This window comes from Oryctolagus cuniculus, chromosome 10 (assembly GCF_051225735.1).
Source record: "Oryctolagus cuniculus isolate XC-2025 breed Fujian yellow rabbit chromosome 10, ASM5122573v1, whole genome shotgun sequence".
Lineage (NCBI taxonomy): Eukaryota > Metazoa > Chordata > Mammalia > Lagomorpha > Leporidae > Oryctolagus > Oryctolagus cuniculus.
The window spans coordinates 101,170,586-101,193,294 of NC_142876.1; the positions used below are offsets into that span (position 1 = coordinate 101,170,586).

At 52.3% G+C, this 22,709-nt stretch overlaps 4 protein-coding genes and 1 pseudogene across 6 annotated transcripts in view; 3 read left to right on the forward strand and 2 right to left on the reverse strand.

Moving 5' to 3' along the window:
- The first annotated feature begins 1,551 nt into the window (after positions 1-1,551).
- NICN1 (nicolin 1, tubulin polyglutamylase complex subunit) lies at positions 1,552-4,873 on the forward strand. Its single transcript, XM_002713185.6, has 6 exons — positions 1,552-1,812; positions 2,790-2,966; positions 3,226-3,339; positions 3,797-3,868; positions 4,150-4,254; positions 4,329-4,873. Exons 1-6 carry the CDS (start codon positions 1,681-1,683, stop codon positions 4,368-4,370), a joined length of 642 nt encoding a protein of 213 aa, XP_002713231.1. The 5' UTR covers positions 1,552-1,680; the 3' UTR covers positions 4,371-4,873.
- A 962-nt stretch (positions 4,874-5,835) lies between these two features.
- On the forward strand, positions 5,836-11,300 carry AMT (aminomethyltransferase). The gene is made up of 9 exons (XM_002713181.6): positions 5,836-6,069; positions 6,169-6,336; positions 6,814-6,894; positions 7,818-7,949; positions 8,331-8,409; positions 8,715-8,860; positions 9,589-9,769; positions 10,126-10,281; positions 10,389-11,300. Exons 1-9 carry the CDS (start codon positions 5,977-5,979, stop codon positions 10,565-10,567), a joined length of 1,215 nt encoding a protein of 404 aa, XP_002713227.4. The 5' UTR covers positions 5,836-5,976; the 3' UTR covers positions 10,568-11,300.
- Positions 11,301-11,545: 245 nt separating this feature from the next.
- On the reverse strand, positions 11,546-15,382 carry TCTA (T cell leukemia translocation altered). Its single transcript, XM_002713429.6, has 3 exons — positions 14,946-15,382; positions 14,561-14,615; positions 11,546-12,888 (listed from the first exon to the last, which is right to left on the reverse strand). Exons 1-3 carry the CDS (start codon positions 15,166-15,168, stop codon positions 12,846-12,848), a joined length of 321 nt encoding a protein of 106 aa, XP_002713475.1. The 5' UTR covers positions 15,169-15,382; the 3' UTR covers positions 11,546-12,845.
- LOC149124368 (uncharacterized) lies at positions 15,344-16,478 on the reverse strand (annotated as a pseudogene).
- RHOA (ras homolog family member A) overlaps positions 15,602-22,709 on the forward strand; it is a 57,612-nt gene continuing 50,504 nt past the window's right edge. For 2 of the 3 annotated variants that reach the window (XM_070050832.2, XM_008260649.5), the window contains exons 1-2: positions 15,602-15,774; positions 20,021-20,095. The gene's annotated coding sequence lies outside the window, so the exon portion shown is untranslated. The remainder of the gene's footprint in view (positions 15,775-20,020; positions 20,096-22,709) is intronic. The other variant, XM_002713428.6, reaches the window with a different exon arrangement.

Consider the following 22,709-nt stretch of genomic DNA (forward strand, 5'->3'; position numbering starts at 1 on the left):
CATAAAATTAAAAATTGAAAATAAAAAAATTGAGGGGCTGACACTGTAGTAGAGCAGGTTAAGCCACCACTTACTGGAGTGCCAGTTCCAGTCCTGACTCCTCCACTTCCAATCTAGCTTTCTGTTAATGCACTTGAGAATAAAGTGGAAGATGACCCAAGTACTTTTGTCTCTGCCACCCGCAAGGGAGACCAGGACGGAGCTCCTGGCTCCTGGCTTCAGCCTGAGATCTGGCTGTTGCAGGCATTTGGGGAGTGAACGAATCAGCAGATGGCAAAATTCTCTCTCTCTTCCCCTTACTCGGTCACCCTGCCTTTAAAATAATAAATAAGTCTTTAAAAAAATTAAAATACTTGAAGGTAGAATGGAAGAGCAGAAAGTGGTGAGGAGTAAGCTATACTGTCCGGGGCAGACAGTGGCCCCAGAGCAGGCGAGGAAGAAGGCAGCATGCAGGAGGCAACTGGACTGAAGATGCCAGGGATAGGGGATGGCAGGAGTTTTTATTATACTATTTAAAAATGTTTGTTTCAAAGGGAGAGAGAGAGAGAGATCATCCATTCGTTGGTTCACTCCCCAAATGCCGGCAACAGCCAGGTCTAAGCTAGGCTGAAGCCAGGAGCCAGGAGCTCCACCTGGGTCTCCCGAGTAGGTGGCAGGTGCCCAGCGCTTGGGTCATAGCACCTGCTGCCTCCCGGTGCATTCAGGGAAACTGAGCAGTCGGCTCCAACCGGTCTTCTGATGTGGAAGGCCAAGCGGCTCAACCCTGAACCACAACCCCATGCCAGCCTTTTAATCAGTTTAGTGTCTGTGTGAAGGTTCTAATTTGTAGGGTTTTTTTCCTTAAAGATTTATTTACAGAGTTACACAGAGAGAAGAAAGGCAGAGAGAGACAGAGAGAGTGAGAAGTCCTCCGTCCGATAGTTCACTCCCCAAATGTCTGCAGTGGCTGGAGTTGTGTTGATCCAAAGCCAGGAGCCAGGAGCTGCTTCCGGGTCTCCCATGCTGGTGCAGGGGCCCAAGGACTTGGGCCATCTTTTACTGCCTTCCCAGGCCAGAGCAGAGAGCTGGATCTAGAACCGGCGGCCATATGGGATGCAGAGTTAGAGAGAGAGAGAGAGAGAGAGAGAGAGAGAGAGAGAGAGGTGCCAGGGCGTTAACCCGCTGCGCCACAGCGCCAGCCCCAATTTGTAGTTTTTTGATTAAAACAAACAACAAAAAAACTAGGCATCCCTTCAGGGGCTTATTCTGAAATTACCTATTAAAATACTTGGGCTTTTTTCTTTAATAGCTAACATCTGCTTTTGCCTTTAAGGTCAGCCAGTCACTACGCTCATCTGTGTTCTTGTCTTTATATGCTTTACCTGACGACAGCTCAGTGACACAAAAGAGAGAGACCAGAAGCGCCGAGCGGCCCCAGGGTAAACTAGGGCCTGGAACAACACGGCCGTTAGGGGCGCGGCCCGCACTATGCTCTAAGGCTCCAACTGGCATGGGCTGCAGGGGGAGGTCCCCAGGCACTTCCGACTTCCGGCCCGCCCTGAGCATCGGTGATTGGCTGGCCTGGCTGAGCGCGATGGCTCCCGGGAGTTGTAGTTCTTGGGATTAGACTCGAAACGCCCGAAAGGACCAGCGATTGGAGCCCCCGAGCGGTGGTTGCGCTTGGTCCGTGCTGCTGGCACCATGTCGCGGGTGTTGGTGCCCTGCCATGTGAAAGGCACTGTAGCCCTGCAGGTGGGCGACGTGCGGACTTCCCAAGGCCGGCCTGGCGTGCTGGTCATCGATGTCACCTTCCCCAGCGTCGCACCTTTCCAGGTGAGCAAGCCCAGTGGGCGCGACCGGGCCTCCGGGGCGGGGCTGACCCGGAGGGCGTTTCCCAGCCACTTAGTCTTTTATAGAGTCCCAGCAGGGTCGCTTGCCCTGGTGGATTTGTTAACCATTCATTTGTTTATTCTTTCGGTTATCACGTAGACTAGAACTTCAACATCTGTTCCCTATCTCCAGAGATAGGCGAGGGGTCATTTTGTCCCTGGCCACAGCATGGGACCTTAAACAATAATTCACTCCTAATCCTGCCTCTTCATTCCTACAACCCTGTCCCCAAGTGGTCAGATGCAACCCAGTCTTCATCAGAATCCTTCTAAGTGGGTGACTCATGTCTTCAATGCAGAGGACAAAGCCTGGCATTTGGAGTCACTCTCTGCTGCTCTGCTACCTCTCAGCCCCATGTGCCCTGCGTGGTCCTCCCCTAACCTGTTCCTTTCTATTTTCTGGGACACTTAAATTAAAGGGCCCAACCCCGGAAATTCCTGATTCAGTAAGTTTGAGGTAGAGCCTGGACATCCATGTTGTTAAAAAATTGTCTTGGGTGATTTTGATGTGAGCCCAGCAAGGGCAACCAGTGCGCTAGCCAGGCTGAATCACTGGCTGCTGCAGGGGTGGCCGGCTCCCTCCCCGCGTGCTGCTGCTTCAGGTGCTGCTCTTACATTACCGTAGCAAACTCCTCTTTCTTGCCTCTGCTGTGCACTTTCCTCCAGGGTGGGGCTCTGAGCTCTAGCAGCACCCTGGGCGTGTGGCAAGAGCCCAGCTGTGTTTTGTTTGTCTGGCCTATTTATTTACACTGTGAGGACCGGTAGGGAAGTGAGATCCTCTGTGGGCCCCAGTGATGCTTGTGAAGTTGTTTAATGGAAGTCTGTCTTCCAAAAGGATGGAGGAGATGGTGCCTTTGAGTCTGTCGGGGCCTGGGCCTGCATCTGGATCTGAGTCGTGGTGGTGGGTTGTGTGTGTTCTAGCTGCAGGAGATCACCTTTAAGAATTACTACACGGCTTTTTTGACCATCCGTGTCCGACAACAAACTGCACCGCACACACCAGCCAGATGGGTGACCTGCCTTCGGGACTACTGTCTGATGCCCGACCCACACAGTGAGGAGGGAGCCCAGGAGTATGTATCGCTGTTCCACCACCAGGTCAGTTGGGCCACAACATGGCCAGGGGCAGCCCAGATGAGAGGCCTGTGGACTGGCCCAGTATTCCGGGATGGAAAAGGGGGACAGGACTGGCCTGGGCTATGGCTTTCAGGCAAGTGCTGTGGGGAGCGGCAGGAGGACTACTGTCCTTTCTGTCCCAAAGGCCTGCGGAGGCAACATCTTGTCTCAGTGTTGGTTGGGAGGCTCCTGGGCAGTGAGCTGGGTGGGTCCTCTCTGGGTCCTTATGTATGTGTGTCAGATGCTGTGTGACATGGCCAGAGTGGTGGAGCTGCGCCTGATTCTGCGGCAGCCATCACCACTGTGGCTGTCTTTCACGGTGGAGGAGCTGAAGATCTACCAGCTTGGACCCAAGGTAAGTGATGACCGCTCAGAGATGTTGGCTGGCTCCTTCCCCAGGGGGCCTCCCCACTGTGGCTGGGAGAGCTGGGGCAGTGGGCAAGGTAGGGGGCGATGGATAAGGATGGTAAGACTCGGGAGGCAGCGACCATGGAAGTTAGCCAGGTATGAATGCTAGAAAATCCATGAAGAGCGGTGAGGCCATGTCCCTGTGTCCCATGAACTCTGGGGCCACCTGCCACTTTCAGAGGGGAGCCCTCCGGTGCTGGGAGATGCGTTAGTGGTTTATGTTCCTGGCACTTCCTTCTGCATGGCAGGAGAGCTGAAGTAGTTTGTGCCTTTGGACCTCCCAAAAAGGGTTTCCCCAGTGTCTGAGGCTCGGGGGCCCTCCTCTCTGCTCCCAGCACCCCGACATCTGGTCCCGGAACTCTCCTGCTCCGTCCCACTCAGAGCAATCTGCCTTTGTTTCGCAGAGCCCCTCTGTGGTCTTCCCCAAGTGGCTTTCCCACCCAGTGCCCTGCGAGCAGCCTGCCCCGCTCCTCGAGGTAAGCTTTCACCCTGGGTGAGAACTGCGTGTCCAGCACAGGCCCAGCTCTGAGGCTGGGCTCAGGGCCCTCGGTTCCCTTTGGGCCCTCCTCCTCTTGGGTGCTCTGTGGCATGTGAGGCATCTGTGGTATGGGGCTGGGCTGCCTATTGAAGAAGTCCTCTGAGAATGTTACCAGTCTCAGCCGGAGTAGCCCTTAGGCCAGCTTGACCTCTAGAGAGCTCTAAGGGCAGGCACCGCTGGGGAGACACCCACAGCCACTGACCCCTCCTTCTGCTGCAGGGTTTCCCAGACCCCAGCAGGGTATCCTCCAAGGTGCAGCAGATGTGGGCGCTGACAGAGATGATCCGGGCCAATCACACCTCCACGAGGATCGGCCGCTTTGATGTGAGTGATTACCTCCTTCTCCCTGGCTTGCATGGCTCGGAGAGGGTCAGACCTGACCATCTTCTGCGTTGCAGGTGGATGGCTGTTACGACCTGAACTTGCTCTCCTACACTTAAGCAGTGACTCCTAGCCACGGCATTGGCCTTTCCCGAGCACCTTCCGGGCTTGATTTGGGCCACCACAGACTGAAGTGTGTTCCCTGTGCATTCTGAGTGCTGTCTGCATAGCCATGGTGTCTGGACCACGTCACAGATCCAAGATCCTCGGGGGCTCACCATCTTGCTGCGGCATGAACTCCTGGCAGGGGTGCGCCTCTGTCTTCACTTGGCTGCTTCTGTCTTCTTCTACCCTAAAAACACTCCAAGAACTCCTGAGTGCCCTCTGCCAATGTGCACACCCCTGTCTTCTGCCTGTCCCCTCACCCTGCGTGCACTGGACTGGGATGACCCACTAGAACCTCCTTCATATAACACCGCAAGACCGCTGCTGCCATAGCACTCCTGGAGATGAGGAAGCCTGAGGAAGAAACAGAAACCCCATTTCTTCCTCTGTGTCTTCTTGCCAACTTTTTTCCCTTTGTGTTATGCCTACAAAGAATAAATTTCCTGTTTAAACTCTTCTGCTGCCCACCTAGGAAGCAAAGCTGGGATTTGGACAGCCTGAGTCCATTGGTCCCTGTGCTGTCTCCTAGATGTGTGTTCCCACCTCCTTACAGTCATGTTTAGCATGATGAGGGATCAGCCTTGGTGGGTGTGGGTCCAAGGGAGGGTTCTCATTGGTGTCTTTTAAGAGCAGCTGAGGTGTTGCATTACCCAAAAGCCAACCACTGAATGCCACAGGCTGCGCTTGTGTGAGAAAATCCTGCTTCCCCTTGTTCTTCCTAGCTCTGTGCCTGGGAGTTATTACGAAGCAGCACAGCAAAGTGTCTTGGATCTGGAAAATTGAACATATACATGGGCTTAAATTTTCTGGGGGGAATTAAGTCACCTTTTGGGGCCCACCCTCTGTCTTCAGCCGTCAGTGCTCTTGCAGGCAGTATCTTTACCTGCAGGGTTGTTTACTTAGCTTTTGCTGAAAGGGTGATAGCCACGGTCCCAAGAAAGGGAGCAGCCTGGGTCCTGTGTGTGTGTGTGTGTGTGAAGGACCTCGGCTAGGGTAGCAGGGATCCTGCTTCCTTCACAGCTGTGTCCACACAGGAGCTGGGCAACAAGATCAGTAAACACTTGTGAGATGCAGGACTCTGCTGGCTGCCTGGGTCTGCCAGGAGAGGGAGTTGGGGGCCCTTATGGGAGGCTGTGTTCTGCCCCTGGGTCATGTTCCACCCTCCAGCAACCTCTCTGCCCTCCCAACCCCCCTTCGACCTTGCACTTCTAAAGTTTTGAATGTGCATTTCAGTCTTCTGCAGACCTTTGACCTCTGGAGGCAGGGAAGTTCTGCAAGGGGGAAGGTCTTGACCCCAGCTCTGGCTCTGGATCCAGTCTGCTCTGGATCGCCTGCCCTGCCCCAATCAGCCTGCGGGAAGAGCCCGAGGCCGCTTCCCTGCCAATTGGAGTTTCTGGCTTTGCTGCTTTAAATCCCAGCCTACCCTCAGGGCTACCCGCCCCCTCCTCTCATTCCTCCCAGCGTGCCAGAGAGACCTGTCCGAGCTGAGGCCGGACTACATCTCCCGGCGTGCCTGGCAGAGTGGTGGCCTCTCTGTGCCGGCTGCACGGGTTGTGGGCGATGATGCGGCAGGCAGTGAGCATGGTGGCCCATCTGGGCTTTCGCCTGCGGGCGCTCCCGTCGGCCCTGAGTCGTTCGCTCAGTAGCGCTCAGGTGGGATAGAGGGTGTTGGGATTTAGTGCTGATCTTGGAGGGGACAGGGGGTCGGCCAGGGATTAGGGCCCTGGTGACACCAAGCTCGGCTGCTTGCAGGATGTGCTCCACCGGACACCACTGTATGACTTCCACCTGGCCCACGGAGGGAAGATGGTGGCATTTGCGGGTTGGAGTTTGCCCGTGCAATACCAGGACAGTCACATGGACTTGCACCTGCACACGCGCCAACACTGCTCGCTCTTTGATGTGTCTCACATGCTGCAGGTAAGCCAGGGCAGCTCGCTGGCCTCTGGGCTGGGTCTTCCTCCCCATCAACTGTGGTGCACCCCCAGCTTTGCTTCCTGGGAGCTGGTTTCCAAGGACAGCAGTCTGAGGAGGGCTACGGCCCTGAGGAAGTTAACTCAGGGGTCCCCCTCTCTCACCTCTCTGCCATGTTCCCACCGGCGGTGTGTCCTGTCCTGGGACTTTCAGGGCTGCCCTCCACTCTCATTGCTGGGTATTGGTTTGGAAAAGAGGGTATTTTCAGAGAGGTGCTGGGTCCTCCCAGTTCCCCTGACCTCTCCTAGTCACACCACATGCTGGGGAGTGTAGCAGAGTCAGGAGGTAGGACCTTGCCACCTGCAGACCCAAAAGACTGCTCCATCATTTCTGGGCTGGACTGCACCGTGCACAGTGTGATGCCCAGTGGCCTTTCAGGCTGCGGTGGTAACAGTGGCCTGTGGCTCTCCGTCTCTTCCGCAGACCAAGATATTTGGTAGTGACCGGGTGAAGCTGATGGAGAGTCTTGTGGTTGGAGACATTGCGGAGCTAAGGCCAAACCAGGTGGGCCCTTCTCTTCCTTCTGCTCAATGAGTGTTCTGAATCATGAGCCAGCAAGTGGGCCAAGTTCTTTCCTCAGGCTTGGTAGGGGGGGAGGCCACAGAAATGGTCAGACACAGCTTCCCAGGGCTTGCAGTCTTGGAGGACAGTCCCAGGGTCATTTCCAGCCATCTATGGGGGGAGCCTACCTCCACGTTGCCACATCGGGCTGAGGTTTATGTGCTGCCATCTGACCTTGTATGTTTCTGCGATGCTGCCAAACCCCTCGCTGTACAAAGTGTGGTCCCTAACCAAGCCTCACTGCTTGGGGCTTGTTAGGACGATAATCTCAGGTACTGTTCTCTGCCTGTTTGATCAGAGCCTTTCTTTCAATAAGATCCCCAGGTGTACAGGAAAAGGAAAATGGAAAAAAAAAAAAAAAGAAAAAAAGCTCCCCAAGGTGATTCCTGTGACCTCTGAACTTGAGACTCTTCATCTGTCCAGTGGGGAGGCTGAAGACACCCATAGAGTGCTTGGGGGCATCACTATGCAGTGCTATGGGGGCACCTAAGGTCACTGAGATAGGCTTTGAAGCTTTTTATCCTTTTATCCTGAGTTGTCCTGGGTCTAGGTGGTATGAGGTAACCAGTCTTCCCATAGATAGGTGTTATAGATTGAGTGTGACATAGGGCTCAGTACGGAGTAGGGAGGGGGTATAGGGACCCCAGTAGATCAGGGAACCCCTTCCCCAAAGGTGGGGAGAGAGTGAAGCTTCCTTGGTACATGAGGATCAAAGACCCTAGACTTGGGCCTAGCCTTGTACCTTGCGTACACTGAGCATGAGGGTTCATGAATTTGTGGTGGCTGAGGGGGCCCAGGGATGTGCGTGTGACCCTTGGCGTTGGCTTCCTGGATCTGGAGGCAAAGATGCTTCCCTTTGGTGCTAGGGGACACTGTCGCTGTTTACCAACGAGGCTGGAGGCATCTTGGATGACTTGATTGTGACCAACACTTCCGAGGGGTACCTGTACGTGGTGTCCAATGCTGGCTGCTGGGATAAAGATTTGGCCCTCATGCAGGTAAAGTCCTTTTGTGTTCTAGGTACCTTGTCTTTCTTGTTCATACAACAGCATTCTTGTTGTCCTGGACAGCCTCAAAAATTGGCTCTTTGAGTACATGAAGAGCTGTGAGACTCAAGAGCAGGCCTGCCCCTGGAGCATGTCAGGGTTTGGTGGTGGGGGGCTCCAGGAGGTGGGGAGAAGCTGACTTTGGCTTCTAGGTAAACACCCTCTGGCGAGGGTGTGAGCGGTAGCAGACCTGGGCTGCGGTTATCCCTACCACTTAGTAGCTCTGTGACTTTGTAAGATGGGAAGCAGTCTCGCTCTGCAGCGTCTAGCCCATGAGAGGGGCTCAGGACGTGGTCCCAGAGGCTAATGTGGTGTTTCTGTCTTTTCTTTCAGAACAAGGTCCGGGAGCTTCAGAACAAGGGCAGTGACGTGGGCTTGGAGGTAGTGGATAATGCCCTGCTGGCTCTGCAAGGTGAGAGGGCGAGGCTGGGTTTGGTGCTGACCTTGGCTTTCCTGGCTTCGTCTAAAGCTCATTACAGAGCCCATGCTGAGGAGGCTGTGGGTGTGTGTTGTCTGTGTGGCAAAACTCTAAGCTTGTATTTTTCTGCCCCTCCCCGCCCCCCACCCAAGGCTCCATGGGCTAGGAATAAGGGTATCTTTTCCTACTGGCAGAGCAGACATGTCCAGGGTTTGTCCTGGTCCCTGGGTAAGGGCTGTAGCCCAGTTTTGAGGGGGCACTGGGATCTGGATGCTTGACCACTTGCTCCCTGGGCCCAGGCCCCACTGCAGCCCAGGTACTGCAGGCTGGTGTGGCACATGACCTGAGGAAACTGCCCTTCATGACCAGTGCTGTGATGGAGGTGTTTGGAGTAGCTGGCTGCCGTGTGACCCGCTGTGGCTACACAGGAGAGGATGGCATGGAGGTATGTCAAGACGTGAGCGTAGAGGCTGGCATTGGGTGCAGTGGATTGGGTTTCCACCTTCAGTGCCCCTATCTCACCTCATGTCCTGGCTGCTCCACTTCTGATCCAGTTTTGTGCTAATGCACCTGGGAAGGCAGTGGAAGGGGGTCCAGATGCTTGGGTCACTGCACCCGCATGAAAGATCCAGATGGAGTCCCAAGCCTGGTTTCAGCCTGATCCAGCCCCTGCTGTTGTGGCTGTTTGGGGAGTGAATCAGTGGGTCGAAGGCCTCTCTTTATCTCTTACTTTTTTCTAACTCAGCCTATCAAATAAATAAATAAATCTTAAAAATATTCCAAAGCCCAAATTAAAAAAAAAAAAGGATGCAGCTTGAGATGCCTGCATTCATATCAAAGTGCCTGGGTTCAAGCTCTGACTCCACTTTTTACTTCAAATTCCTTCTAACATGTACCCAGAGAAGAAGCAGTGTTGGCTCAAGTACTTGAGTCCTTGCCATCTACTTTGGGAGACCTGGATTGAGTTCCTGGCTCTCAGCTTTAGCTTGGTTCATCCTTGGCTGTTGGAGGCATCTGGGGACTGAACCAGCAGATGGGAGATTTCTTGCTCTCTCTTTACTTCTTAAAATAAATTTTAAAAATTAACAAGAAGAATGGGTATAGGGCAGTGACAGGGACATGACTTGGAGGGGGACAGCTGACCACCTGCGTGCTTTCTGGTGTCCCATGCAGATCTCAGTACCAGCACCAGGGGCAGTCCGCCTAGCAACAGCTTTTCTGGAAAACCCAGAGGTGAAGCTGGCTGGACTGGCGGCCCGAGACAGCTTGCGCCTGGAGGCAGGTCTCTGCCTGTATGGGAATGACATTGATGAGCACACTACCCCTGTGGAGGGCAGCCTCAGCTGGACACTGGGTAAGCCAGGCTGATACTGAAGGACAGGGTCCTGGAGGTTTGCCTGTGACTACTCCCATGGTTGTGTGGCCTGCAGCAAGTGACGTGGCTTCTCTGAGCCTCCATCCCCTGTATGTGCACCTGTGGCTTTGCCTATTAAGAGCTGAAGACCCTCAGAGGTCAAGGTGGACAGCATGGGCTCCAGGGGATAGAAGGTGGCTGACTGTAGGGATTGCAGGGAAGGCACTGAGCCTGGGAGAGCCCAAGGGAAGGGGCCTTGATGCTGGGTCAGTGTCACTTGGGGTCCTTGGAGCTACGGTCCTCTATGGCCAGTGTGTTTATGAACTGTGGCTTAGGTCTGGTGTGTTATGTCCCAGGGAAGCGCCGCCGAGCTGCTATGGACTTTCCTGGAGCCGAGGTCATTGTTCCCCAGCTGAAGGGCAAGGTGCAGCGGAGGCGTGTGGGGTTGATGTGTGAAGGGGCCCCCATGCGGGCACACAGTCCCATCCTGAATGTGGAGGGCACCAGGATTGGTAGGTAGATGAGGGAAGCTGGGGAGGGAGCCCTTGTCCCTTCCCCTGGAGGGTGGAGGGCACCAGGCTGGCTGGGTGGTGCTAATATACGGCCTATGCTTGGACAGGTACTGTGACCAGTGGCTGCCCCTCGCCCTGCCTGAAGAAGAATGTGGCCATGGGTTATGTGCCTTTGGAGTACAGTCGGCCGGGAACCCCTCTGCTGGTAGAGGTGCGGCGGAAGCAGCAGATGGCTGTGGTCAGCAAGATGCCCTTTGTCCCTACGAACTACTATACCCTCAAGTGACGAGGGCTTACAGCAGAGCCGTCCCCTTCAGGAGTCTTACCCAGGAGGGTGTACTACAAAGGGCTAGTCACCACTGTGGGTGGGAACAAGAGGAGGCGACGGCTCTAGTCTGGTTGAGGGGGCCATACTCTACTAATTCCCTCCAACTTCATGTTGACTCCAATTTAGGACTCTATTTCCAAGTAACCGACCAGCTCACCAAATGCTGTTACAGTCCACGGTCCCACTGACCCCATTCTCATCTCATGGAGGCAATGAGAAGTTCTGCTTCTGCCATCTTGCCTGCCCTGCCAGGTGCTGGCTGTAGAGCCAAGCCTCACCTTTGAAGGGAGGATACACCTGCCTACCAACCTACCTCACCATGGTTTTTCACAATGCCAAGGGTTGTTACTGTGGGCAGTGTGGGCTTAGGCCGCCTCTTCCAGTTTGCTTTCCATGAATGCAAACTGCTGCCTCTTCTTGGGCAGGAATGACTCCTGACTCATGAGATGGCTCAGTAGGGCTACTGTGCCTGTACTGTGAACTTGGGGGTGACGGAGGGGACATGGTCTTGTTCTTTGACACTGCCAGGTTGACCTAGCCATGGGTACAAACCATGGCAGGCTTGCCACCTCTTCTCAGCCCTATGACTCTTGTAGGGCAGGCTGGCTTCTTCCTGGACTGACCTTTGCCCTGGGGCCCATTACTAGACATTGACTCCTAAAAAAAATTAAATGAGCTTCCTTCCTTCTTACTTGCTATGGTCTTTAGCTTTATTGTTCTTTGTCCACAGGCTTCCTGGCCTCCAAGACAGGCTCAGAGCAGGTTCCTCTAGAGAGGGCACAAGTCTGTGAGAACTAACGAGAATATTGCCCCTAATGGGCACCCCACTACCTCTCCACTTCTGGGTCCTGAGGGGCAACAGGTTCCAGGATGTTCCCTCTCCAGTCACCCCTGTGCATGCAGGCCCTTGTCCCGTCTGAATAACCACACGACTGATGCACTTCTGTGTTTAATAAGCCATGTCCTCAGCAGAGCCTGGGGTGAAATGTGAGGCCTGTACGGTGATGTCAGTGGGGTGGGCCTGTGAAGACCACCATCCTGCCAGCCAGAAGACATCTCTAGAATGGGTCTGTGTGAATGAGCTCAGTGCACGTCCACTTCTGGTACACCTCTGCCACAGGGTCAGCCTAGGCAAAGGCTATGAGATGGAAATGTGACATCCAACAAAGAGCAAACGGGCCGTGGGATGGCTGGTGATCCAGCAGAGGCAGGCAGAAGTGTGGCTATTAGGGGAGGAGGCAGGCCCAGGGCCACACAGTGTTTCTGTGGGGCATCTGCCACCTGCCCCTTTGGAAGCTCCCCTGGCGCACTGTGCAGGAGGCTTGTGGATCTTTCCCTTGAAGGTCCTGGCTGAGATGGTACTTCTGGGGAGGAACTGAGACTGGGCTCTTAGGAGGATGCCCTACCTGTTCCAGTCAAGATGGGAAACGGTGCAGCTGCAAGCACCATGGGGCTGCTCTGCAGTCACTGCTTAGTCTGCCCTATGAGAGGGCAGGGTACACCTAAGACCCCATGGGCACTTAAGCAGAGGAAGTGGGAGGTCATTCCAGGGGCTCAGCTGGAGGGCTGTGCCTCTTCCAGGAACCAACTGCTCCCAAACCCTGGCTTTCAAGAAAGACAGAAATATGAGCAGGACAGTTGGGAATGACTCTTTCCTGTGCCTGGCTCACACTGGGAGGGCCACGGCAGTAGGTGTTTGGTGCCAGCAAGGACATCTTGTTGATACCTGAGTGACCAAATAAGTGACCACAGGACAGAAGGCCGGGTCTAGGCCAGGACTCCCTGGCTCCCTGGCAACAAAGCAAAAGCAAAGAAATCCAGAAAACTCAGGGCTTAGGGTAGAACAGTCTTCCCTTAGAAATCTTAGTCAATCTTAGATTTCCTCTCAAAGGGACAAGTCTTTGCAGGGTCACATCCCAGTGCGATGAGAAGAGGGATAGGGAAAAGCCAAGACGGAAAAGGGTCTGTTGGCCTCCTCAACCCAAAGGAGTCTCCTGTGCTCTGACCCCAGAGAGGAAGCACACACTTTCTCCCTTTAAGGCACCCAGATCAAGGGAGAGGCAAACTCTTCACTCGCCCAGCGCCTGGGGCTGTTGGAGGCAGGGCTAAGGGCAGTGGAGACCCAGTCCTGCAGTACTGGGCGCTCCTTGCCCCCAACCCTGAGCCTCTGTGTTGTCCCTGGGACCTGAGTAGCAGCAGACCCAGTGATGCCCCCTGGAGACCTCTCTGCCTTCCCTTATTCTCTGTGGGTTTTGAGAGGTTCGTTTGCTGCCATTTCCCTGAAAGTGATGGAGAAAAAGAAGGGTTATTCCATGGGCGGCAGAATGGTTTCTGCTGCCAGCTCTCCCCAGCCCTTTCTTGGAGGCTAAGCTGGGCTCAGTAAGGCTGCACTGCAGTCTAGACCTGTCTGCTGATACAGCCCACCCTGGGCCCACCTGTCCCCTGGACAGCCTCCCAGTTCTTCCTCCCAGATTTTCACCTTGTCATAGTGCTGCCATCTTCCCCAGTAGCAGCCTTCCCAACTGGCCTCCCCTCAGCCCTAGACCCCTTTATCTATTTGCCACAAAGGGCAAGTTAGATCTGGGCACGGCCTTACTGAGTCAGTCCATGAGCCACGTTCATGTTCAAACTTCAGCCTCACAGCCTTGTCTATTTTCCTATCACTCTTTTTTCTTTTCCCTACTGCCTGTGAGACTTATTCTGTTCATCTCCTTTGCCATTCTTTGAACTTTGACCTCAGCTTAGGTATCTTTCTTGGGAAAAACCTTCACTGACCACCTTGCATCTCCATTGCTGCCCTCTCCTTATAAATCTCTGACTCTGGGGCTGGCACTGTGGCTTAGTGGGTAAAGCCACCGCCTGCAGTGCAGCATCCCATAAGGGCACTGGTTCGAGTCCTGGCTGCTCCACTTCTGATCCGGCTCTCTGCTATGGCCTGGGAAGGCAGTACAAGATGGCCTAAGTGCTTGGGCCCCTGCACCCGTGTGGGAGACCCGGAAGAAGCTCCTGGCTTCAGATTGGCACAGCTCTGGCCATTGCAGCCATTTGGGGAGTAGACCAGCGGGTGGAAGACTTCTCTTTCTCTGTCTCTGCCTCTCTGTGACTGTGCCTTCCGAGTAAAGTAAATAAGTCTTTAAAAAATAAAAATAAAAAATATATGTTAAAAAAAAATCTCTGGCTCTCAGGGCTGGTGCTATGATGCAGTGGGTAAAGCTGACACCTGCAGCACTGGCATCCCATATGGGCACCGGGTCATGTCCCAGCTGCTCCACTTCTGATCCAGATCCCTGCTATTGCACTTGGGAAAGCAGTGGAAGATGGCCCAAGTCCTCGGGCCCCTGCACCCAAGGGGGAAACATGGAGGAGGCTCTTGGCTCCTGGCTTTGGATCAGCACAGCTCTGGCCATTGTGGCTGTTTGGGGAGTGAACCAGCAGATGGAGGATCTCTCTCTCTCTCCCTCTCTCTAACTCTGCCTTTCAAACAAATAAATAAATCTTAAAAAAAAAAAAAAAAGAAAAAAAGAAAGACATCTCTGGCTCCTACTGTGAGCAGGGCCTGGGTTGTCATTGTTTTCTGGGTCTTCCATAGCCCCCATCAGAATTAGCTTTATAAATGACCCTAGTGAGGTCAGTTGGTGGGCTAAGTACAGCAGCTCCTGCCTTCCCAACTGAGGCTTACAGGGAGTGGGATCCAGAAGATCTATTAGTTCATCTTTCTGAAATTATGACAGTACCACCCCCCACCCCCGGACAGCTCAAGTGCTGATGGACTTTCCAGACCTTGGTGTCAGCCCAGTCTAAACCCTGACCTCTACATGCAGACCTGAAGCTTGCTGCCAAGGCCACTGTGCTGCTGGATTTGTGCCCTGACAACTACCCACCCCATCACCAGCACGGGCGTGTTCTCTGCCTGCCATGCATGGGGCTGGGATGGGGGACGGATCTACTCACCACGAAGGGAAATGTGTGGAGCCATCAGGTGTGGATCCATTCTGGCCGCCCAGACCTGAAGGCAGGAACACAGCCAGAGCTGCAGTAGACTGGGGGTGGGGATCTGGGCAGGCATCAGCCCAATTCAGGGTAGGGGCCGCTAGTGGAATCTGCCAGGGGTCCTGAGTCTGGTGACGGTTCTAGAGATCAGTTACAACGTGATGGGCGGAGCGGTGGGGATTCTGGCATAAAATGATACGGTATGATAGCATAGGTCAGGGTAAAATACTAAGTTCTGACGATCTTGGTGGACTTCTGGTAGTCTAGGGGGATTCTGAGGAACCCAATGGTTCAGTCTGGTGGGGGCGGGGGCGGCCAGCTCACGGAGGTTCATAGGGAGCCTCACCTGGGCGGTGATACAACCCGGTCACCGTGTTCCCGTAGAACCCCCACGCCAGCTGGATGCCCAGGAGACTTAACACCAACCACAGCAGCAGCAGTTTGAAGAGGGTCACACGCATGTCCTGCGCCTCCCACTCCCGCAGGAACTCGCTGCCCAGCGCGCCCAGCGCGCCTAGCACCGTGGCCGGCAGAGCCTGCAAAGACTGTCCAGACCAAGACTCCGCCATGACCGGCCCGCGCCCCACCCGGGGTACTGTCACCGTAGTGCACACCGCGCAGGCGTAAGGTCTTCCGGGGCTAGGCCCGTTAGTGCGCACGCGTAGAACCAGGCAGGGCGGGCCTACCTCGCTTGGGCGAAGAGTTGGCAGTTTAGGGAGGAGTATTAAAACCGCGCACGCGCACTTAGCCCCACCCTACTCCCTTAAAGCATGAGTGACTCCCGGAGTATAAAATAGCAACCGGGTCTTTTATAGCCCCAGAGTTCCCGTGATGCCCCACGCGGCTGTAATGATTGGTTGAGCGTCTTGCTTTTAGGGCGTGGACGCGCGCCTGAGCTATCGTGGCTGAGATGTGAGTGTGCGCGCGCGCGCGGGGCCGCGACCAGGGCCGGCTCGAGCCCGCTGGGCGCTCGGGGACGCGCACGTCGCTCCCCGCCCTCCCGCCGCCGCCCGCCCTCGCTCGCTCGCGCTCCCCGCCCGCCACCCGCCGTCCTCCGTCGGTTCTCTCGGTAGTCCGCCGTCGCCGCCTCAGCTACCCGCCCTCGTCTCCGAGCTTGCGACTCGCGGACAGGCGTCCTCGGCGCGAAGAGGCCGGACTCGGAGTCGTCGCCCGAGGTGAGCGGGAGGATCCCCTCCTGGCGCCGCGGCGCCCCGGGCCCGCCCGCCCGCCCGGCACTTTTCCGGCCGCCCGGCCGCCCGCCGCCCCGCCGCCCCGCCGCGGCCGCGCCCCACCTGCTGCTCCCGCCCGGCCGCCCCCGGCCCCTGACCCTCACTCCAGCCCGGGGCCCGCGCCCCGCTCCCGCGGCCCCGCCCGCGCCGGCCCCGGAAGCGCGCCCCGCCGCCTCCAGCGCCCCTTCCCCCGCCCGGCCGGGCCTGCTGGAGCCCCAGCCGCCCGCCCGCCCCGGAGCTTCCTCTCTCACGGCCGCGCGGGGCTGGGCGGGGGCTCCTGGCCGCGCGGCGCGGCGCAGCCGGCAGCCGCAGAGCGCTCGTGGCTGTCGGAGTTGAAACGGGAGAGAAACTCTTTACAACTCCATTTTACCTTTTCCATCTGCTGTAGCACATGAATCACCGTTTTATGCAGAAGTCCGGCTGTGCTTTGAATAGATTTGCCTTTTTTTTTTTTTTTTTTGATGCGGTATGCTTGGAGAGAGTCTTAAGTAAAAAAGCTTGTGTTGAGGTCTTAGGACTGCTGCCTGAATTGGGGCGGAAAAGGGTGTTTTCCAGTTGAAAATTTTTAATGATTTAAACAACGTTGCATTAAAATGCAGGTAGTTTTGCCTGTGGAAGTTGCTGCCTTTTATTGGGACTCACCTAAACATCTGCCCCTGGTTTTGGATAGGATACACAGTTACAGGGTGTCTGCATTAAATAGCATTGTTTGCCCCCAGGTCGATTTCGTTAAATGCAGTGTTTTGTCATTTCTGGTGGAAGCTTGCATCCTTTTTACCTCCGTGTTGCTTCCTGTTGTGTTTCCTAGTAGTCCTGTTCTCAAAATGTTAGACTCTGTTGGTCACTTGTTCGGTTATTTCTGCCTTTAAGACGATCTTTTGAAGTAAATGTGTCTTGCAGGTGTGCAATCAGATTAGATTCCTCTCTGCCAAATCTGAAGGGGAAAAAAATGTCAAAGCCCCAAACCTCCATATTTTAAAATGGTGTATATGGTGAGACTTTTTCAGCCACTTAGTGTCACACACCCAGGCTGGGTTGGTGGAGATGTTGTATGTGGCACAAATGACATTGTTTGGGCTGAAACTTACAAAGACTAGTCCTTAATTGAAGCATCTCTTGATAAATTTCTAGAGACCCTTTAAAACTACAAATCTAAGGTGAATTTTAGACTCCTGTGAGTCTATGCCACTTGTCATTGTCACTAGTAGCCATAATGCAGTTGGACCCAATGTGTTGTCTATAGCAGTCCATCAAGTCCAAATCAATTCTAAAAGTTTAGGTTAGGTTTAGGTTAGTTCCATCTACTTTTGTAGAGCACTTTATGGCTCTTGGGGACATAAAATATGTAAGATGGAACTTGGTTTTAGTCAAAGTCTAGTACTAGGTTTACTGTCCTCATAAAAATCTGTACTGGAGAGAATAGAGTAGGATTATAACATCGATCAATTATCTTCATAGACCTAGTACTAAAATGAATTAAAATCATGTAGTCCAATCACATCTGCAGATGAGGAAACTGAGTCCCAGAGACTTAATTAAGCAGGATCATACTGGTATTATCTAGCTAGAAGCAGGCCAGAACTGTTTGCTCTGCAGGATATTCTCAAATACACTCCCAAACAGCTGGACTAGAGTCAGCTAAACTTTGGGACTTACTCTACCGTTTTTTCTTTTATACCTTGCTGACTTTACATAGATTGGGAGAATGTGAAAATTGATTTGCCAGCCAAATTTCAGTTCCTTAGCTGTCACAGCACTCTCCGTAACGGGATGGTTCCGCTGCAGTCACTTGTGAGAAATACCTGAATATACCTGCAAGGTCCTTGGCTGCCTATTCCTGGCTTTAGGTGTTTGGGTCTCAAGCGACCAATTTCCGGAGAGAGGCCCAGGCCTGGCTGCTCCAGAACCAGCCTAATGAGGTCAGGCTGAGATGTTTTCAGACAACTGCGGGCTCTTTTGCTGACTCCTGATAGGGGCAGGCTGAGGAAGGAACTGTACATATCAGGGTAACAGTCCCCTGTGCACATGTGTGTTGTGGTGGTTTTTGTTAGAGTATTTTCATAGTTTTGGTTCCTATGCTGTCAGCCAGTTAAGTTTTAAAAGTTTATCCTAGGTATATGGGGGCGTGAGTTATTAGGAAAGTAAAAACGGGCAGATCTTAGGTGTGTGTTGTCGATAGGGTGATATGCAAGTGGTTAGTTGCTACTTTGGGTCTTCTTAATTGTCTTTATTTTTTTTAAGATTTTAAAAATACATATTTATGTATTTGCAAGGCAGAGTTAGAAAAAGAAATCTTCCATCTGCTGGTTGGCTTCCCAAATGGCTAAAACGTCTGGGGTGGGGCTGGACCAAAGTGGGAAGCCTAGAACTCTGTCCAGGTCTCCCTGGTGGGTGGCAGGGGCCTAAGCACTTGAACCATCCTCCACTGCCTTCCCAGGCACATTAGCAGGGAGCTGGATCAGAAGTGGAGCAGCCAGGACACACTTGTGTTAGCGAGCTGAGAGATATATTAACTCTGAGAGCTAAACTAGAGAATTAATTTGGGCTTGCTGGACTTCTACAGATAGCACATTGGGTTTAACAGAATTACAGCTACTAGTGATAATGATAAGTGGCACATAATAACTAAATTCCAAAAAGGACCTTATATGTTTGTGGTTTTAAAAGGTCTTGGGAATTTTGTCATCCATTACCATTTAGTTTGTCCTTTCATGCACTTGTCCATTGGAACTCAGTTTGTACTTACACATTAATATAGCTAGGTTTCTAGTTTTACTCATTTATAATGTCAGACTGGACACTGCAGTAACAATCCTTTTTAAAAAAATATTTTAAAGATTTATTTATTTGAGAGGTAGAGGGTTGGTTCACTCCCTAAAGGACTATAGTAGTTGGGGTGGGGCTAGCCCAGGTGCCCTAGTCCAGCTGGGAACCACATCTTCTATCTGGGTATCCTGCATGGGTGACAGGGACTCAAGTACTTACCCAGGTGCATTAGAAAGGACCTGGAGGGCCCGGCGCTATGGCGTAGTGGGAAAAGCCACTGCCTGCAGTGCTGGCATCCCATATGGGCGCTGGTTCATGTCCCGGCTGCTCCACTTCCAATCCAACTCTTTGCTATGGCCTGGGAAACCAGAAGAAGGTGGTCCAAATCCTTGGGCCCCTGTACCCATGTGGGAGACCTGGAAGAAGCACCTGACTCCAGATTAAGCCAGCTCTGTCTGTTGCAGCCATTTGGGGATGGAAGACCTCTCTTTTTGCCTCTGCCTTTCAAATAAATACATTAAAGAAAATAAAAAGGCCTGGATTGGAAGTGCTGTGCCACAACTCCGCCCCTATAAATAAATTTTAACATTGTTAGTGTTAGATGCTTTTTGGGGGCATACTCACTATTAAGTAAATTAAATTTTGCAGGACAGTTTGAAGTTAGTAATTACTATAAAATCCCTATTTCAAGTGACTCATTTTTAATCTGTAGTGCTGTAGTATTGGGTGAAAGCCTTATATACTCATAATTATGGTAGTCATGTGACAAAATCAGATAGGCACTGAAGCTGCTCTTCTGGGTGTTGTCACTTTATTGGTGCTTCTTCCAAATGATTTTGTGTATATTTTCATAGCTAGTAATAATCAAACTATGATATACAGACTGTTAAATTGCAACTGGGATGCAGTTGATATCATACTGAGCTTGTTTTTTTTTTTTTTCCCCCTAATTACAGCGTGTAAGTAAAGTACCAGAGTACTTAAAAGTGTTTGGTGAACATGGAATTTAAAAATTCTTATTTTGTTACAAATATATTTTGTAAAGTTCATGCTTAGTTCTTTCATAATACATTTTTTCCACGAATGCTTGAGAGACCCTGCATATGCATGGCTTTCAACATTTTTCTGTACCGAAGTAAATATCTTGAAACAAATTTTTATTTATTTGAGAAGGGGAGAGTGCGAGAGTATGAGAACCAGAGAGTGCATCCACTTTGGCTCCCATCCACAGGTTCACTCCCCAAGTGGTCTCAGTGGCTAGAGCTGGTCAAGGAGAAGTCAGTCTTCCACGAGTGGCAGGAGCCCACTCAGTTGAGTAGTGCCGGCCCCGTTTCCCTCTCCTGGACTGTTCACTGAGCACTTACTTCACTGAACTCTGCAGCATTCTTATTCACGTTCTGTCCTGATGTTTTCTGTATTTTTATAGCCCTTCAACTGAGACTTTCAAGGTACTGTACAACTTCTGCCACACAGGCCGTGCATCTTGCAGTACATCTGTAAGGTATGTAAATAGAAGTTTTTGTCATTTTTTGAATTTTTGAACATTTTTGTATTTTGAGAGAAAGCTTCCATCTGCTGGCTCATTCCCCAGATGCCTGTAATGGCTGGTTGGGGCCTGGACCCAGGAGCTGGGAACTCAATCCAAGTCTCCTGTGTGGGTGGCAGGAACTGAATTAGTTGAACCCTCCCTGCTGCCTCTCAGGATCTGTGTTGGTGGGAAGCTGGAATTGGAAGCTGAAGCTAGGAGTTAAACTCATTTACTCCAGTGTGAGATGCAGGTGTCTTAAAAAGGGAGTGACAGAGAAGGAGAGAGAGAACTTCTGTCTGCTGGTTTAGTCCCAGACAACCCCAACAGCCAGGTCTGGGCTGAAGTCAGGAGCCTGAAACTTCATGCAGGTTTCCATGTACATGTGGGGGGCAGAGACCTAAGGCACGTCATGTGCTGCCTTTCCTGGCACATTAGCAGGAAGCTGGCTCAGAAGCAATGTAGCTAGGAATGAGACACTCCTATATGGGATGCAGGCATTGCAAATGGTGGTTTAACCTGTTGCTCGATAATGCCTGCCTGTGGGATGCTGGCGTCTTTTTTTGTTTTTCTTTGTTTATTTATTTGAAAGGCAGAGTTAGAGGTCTTCATCCATTGGTTCACTTCCCAAATGGCTGCAATAGCCAGTGCTGGGCTGATCCAAAGCCAGGGGCCTGGAGGTCCCTGCTTGGGTACAGGGACCCAAGGACTCAGGCCATCCTCTGCTGTTTTCCCAAGCCATAGCAGAGAGTTGGATTGGAAATGGAGCAACTGGGACACGAACTGGTGCCCATATGGGATGCTGGCACTGCAGATGGGAGCTTTAACATGGTATGCCACGGTGGCCCTGGGATACTGATGTCTTAAACTGACCTTTAACCACTAAGAGAGAGATCTTGCATCTGCTGGTTCACTCTCCAGATGGCCTTAATAGCCAGGGCTGGACCAGGCCTGAGCCAGGAGTTTAATCTTGGTCTCCCATTTGTGTGGCAGGGACCCAAGCACTTGGACCATCTTCTGCTGCTTTCCGAGGTACATTAGCAGGTCCTGGATTGGAAGTGGAACAGTTGAACTCAGCTGGTGCTCAAATGGGATGCTGGTGCTACACGCAACAGTTTAACTCACTGCACCATGGTGCTGACTCACCCCCCCCCCCCCCGGCCCCTTTTAAATTGATTTATTTGAAAGAGTGACAGAGAGGGAGAGGCAGAGAGATCTTCATGTGCTGGTTCACTTCCCAGATGGCCGCACCAGCCAGAGCTGGGCCAATCCGAAGCCAGGAAACAGAAGCTTCTTCTGGGTCTCTCATGCAGGTGCAGGGGCCCAAAGGCTTGGGCCGTCTTCTACTGCTTTCCCAAGCATTGGCAGAGAGCTGGATCTGAAGTGAAGTAGCCAGGACTTGAACTGGTACCCATATGGGATGCCGATGGTGCAGGCAGCAGCTTTACCCACTATGCCATAGTGCCAGCTCCCCAATACACTTCTTTGACTTCTGGACCATTTCTTTTTTATTCTGTTATTCATTTTCTTGATTGAGTAGTTTAGTTATATAGTTTATTGTTTGTGCTATAGATATGTCTGTTTATAAGTAGAAAATGAGTCAGCTGGAGTGTAAGGATCAAAGGACAGTCCTCCCTCTTACAGGAGGCATCAGGAGTGATACCAGCTTTGGAGAGGGCATTGTAAACAGCAGTACAACATTTGCCAGGAGCTGTTCAGATACATTTTTCCGCCTTTTTTTTTTTAAAGAAAAATACATTTATGTAATTTTTATTTTATTTTATTTTTTAATTTAATTTAAGGGGCCAGCACTGTGGTGTAGCGGGTAAAGCTTCCACCTGTAGTACCAGCATCCCATATGGGTGCTGGTTCATGTCCTGGCTGCTCCACTTATGATCCAGCTCTCTGCTATGGCCTGGGAAAGCAGTGGAAGATGTCCTAAGTCCTTGGGCCCCTGCACCCATGTGGGAGACCCGGAAGAAGCTCCTGGCTCCTGGCTTTGGATCGGCACAACTCTGGCAATTGCATCCAGTTGAGGAGTGAACCAGTGGATGGAAAACTTCTCTCTCTGCCTTTCCTTCTCTCTCTGTGTAGCTTTTTCAAATAAATAAATAAATCTTTAAAAAAAAATTGAGAGACAGAAAGAGAAGGAGAGACAAAGAAAAAGATCTTCTATCCCCTGATTTACCCCCAAATAGCTGCAATGGCCAGAGCTGTGCCTATCCAGAGCCAGGAGCCAGGAGCTTCTTCTGGGTCTCCCATGTGGGTGCAGGGGCCAAGCACTTGGGCCATCTTGTACTGCTTTCCCAAGCCATTAGCAGAGAGCTGGATCAGAAGAGGAGCAGCCAGGACTCGAACTGGCACCCATATGGGATGCTGTGGCCCCAGGTAGAGGCATAGCCTATTACTACATGGTGCCAGCCCCCGTTCAGATATTTTAAAACTGGTTACAAAATAAGGGAAATAGAAATTTAATTTTAACATAAGTATCCTCTTACTGTATCATTTTGGTCAAAATGATACAGTTTTAAAAAATTTATTGTTTATTTGCAAGGCAGAGTTAAGGAGAGAGATGGGAAAGGGAGCAGGT

Bases quoted from the DNA above. Each gene is read 5' to 3' on its own strand.
- TCTA (XM_002713429.6), bottom strand. From the start codon at position 15,168: ATGGCGGAGTCTTGGTCTGGACAGTCTTTGCAGGCTCTGCCGGCCACG. The intron at 14,616-14,945 runs GTGAGGCTCCCT...TCCTGCCTTCAG, and splicing joins CGGGTTGTATCACCGCCCAG to GTCTGGGCGGCCAGAATGGA. The intron at 12,889-14,560 runs GTGAGTAGATCC...CATCACTTTCAG, and splicing joins TCCACACATTTCCCTTCGTG to GGAAATGGCAGCAAACGAAC.
- AMT (XM_002713181.6), top strand. From the start codon at position 5,977: ATGATGCGGCAGGCAGTGAGCATGGTGGCCCATCTGGGCTTTCGCCTG. The intron at 8,410-8,714 runs GTGAGAGGGCGA...CCCTGGGCCCAG, and splicing joins TGCCCTGCTGGCTCTGCAAG to GCCCCACTGCAGCCCAGGTA. The intron at 10,282-10,388 runs GTAGGTAGATGA...ATGCTTGGACAG, and splicing joins TGTGGAGGGCACCAGGATTG to GTACTGTGACCAGTGGCTGC.
- NICN1 (XM_002713185.6), top strand. From the start codon at position 1,681: ATGTCGCGGGTGTTGGTGCCCTGCCATGTGAAAGGCACTGTAGCCCTG. The intron at 1,813-2,789 runs GTGAGCAAGCCC...TGTGTGTTCTAG, and splicing joins CCAGCGTCGCACCTTTCCAG to CTGCAGGAGATCACCTTTAA. The intron at 3,869-4,149 runs GTAAGCTTTCAC...CTTCTGCTGCAG, and splicing joins AGCCTGCCCCGCTCCTCGAG to GGTTTCCCAGACCCCAGCAG.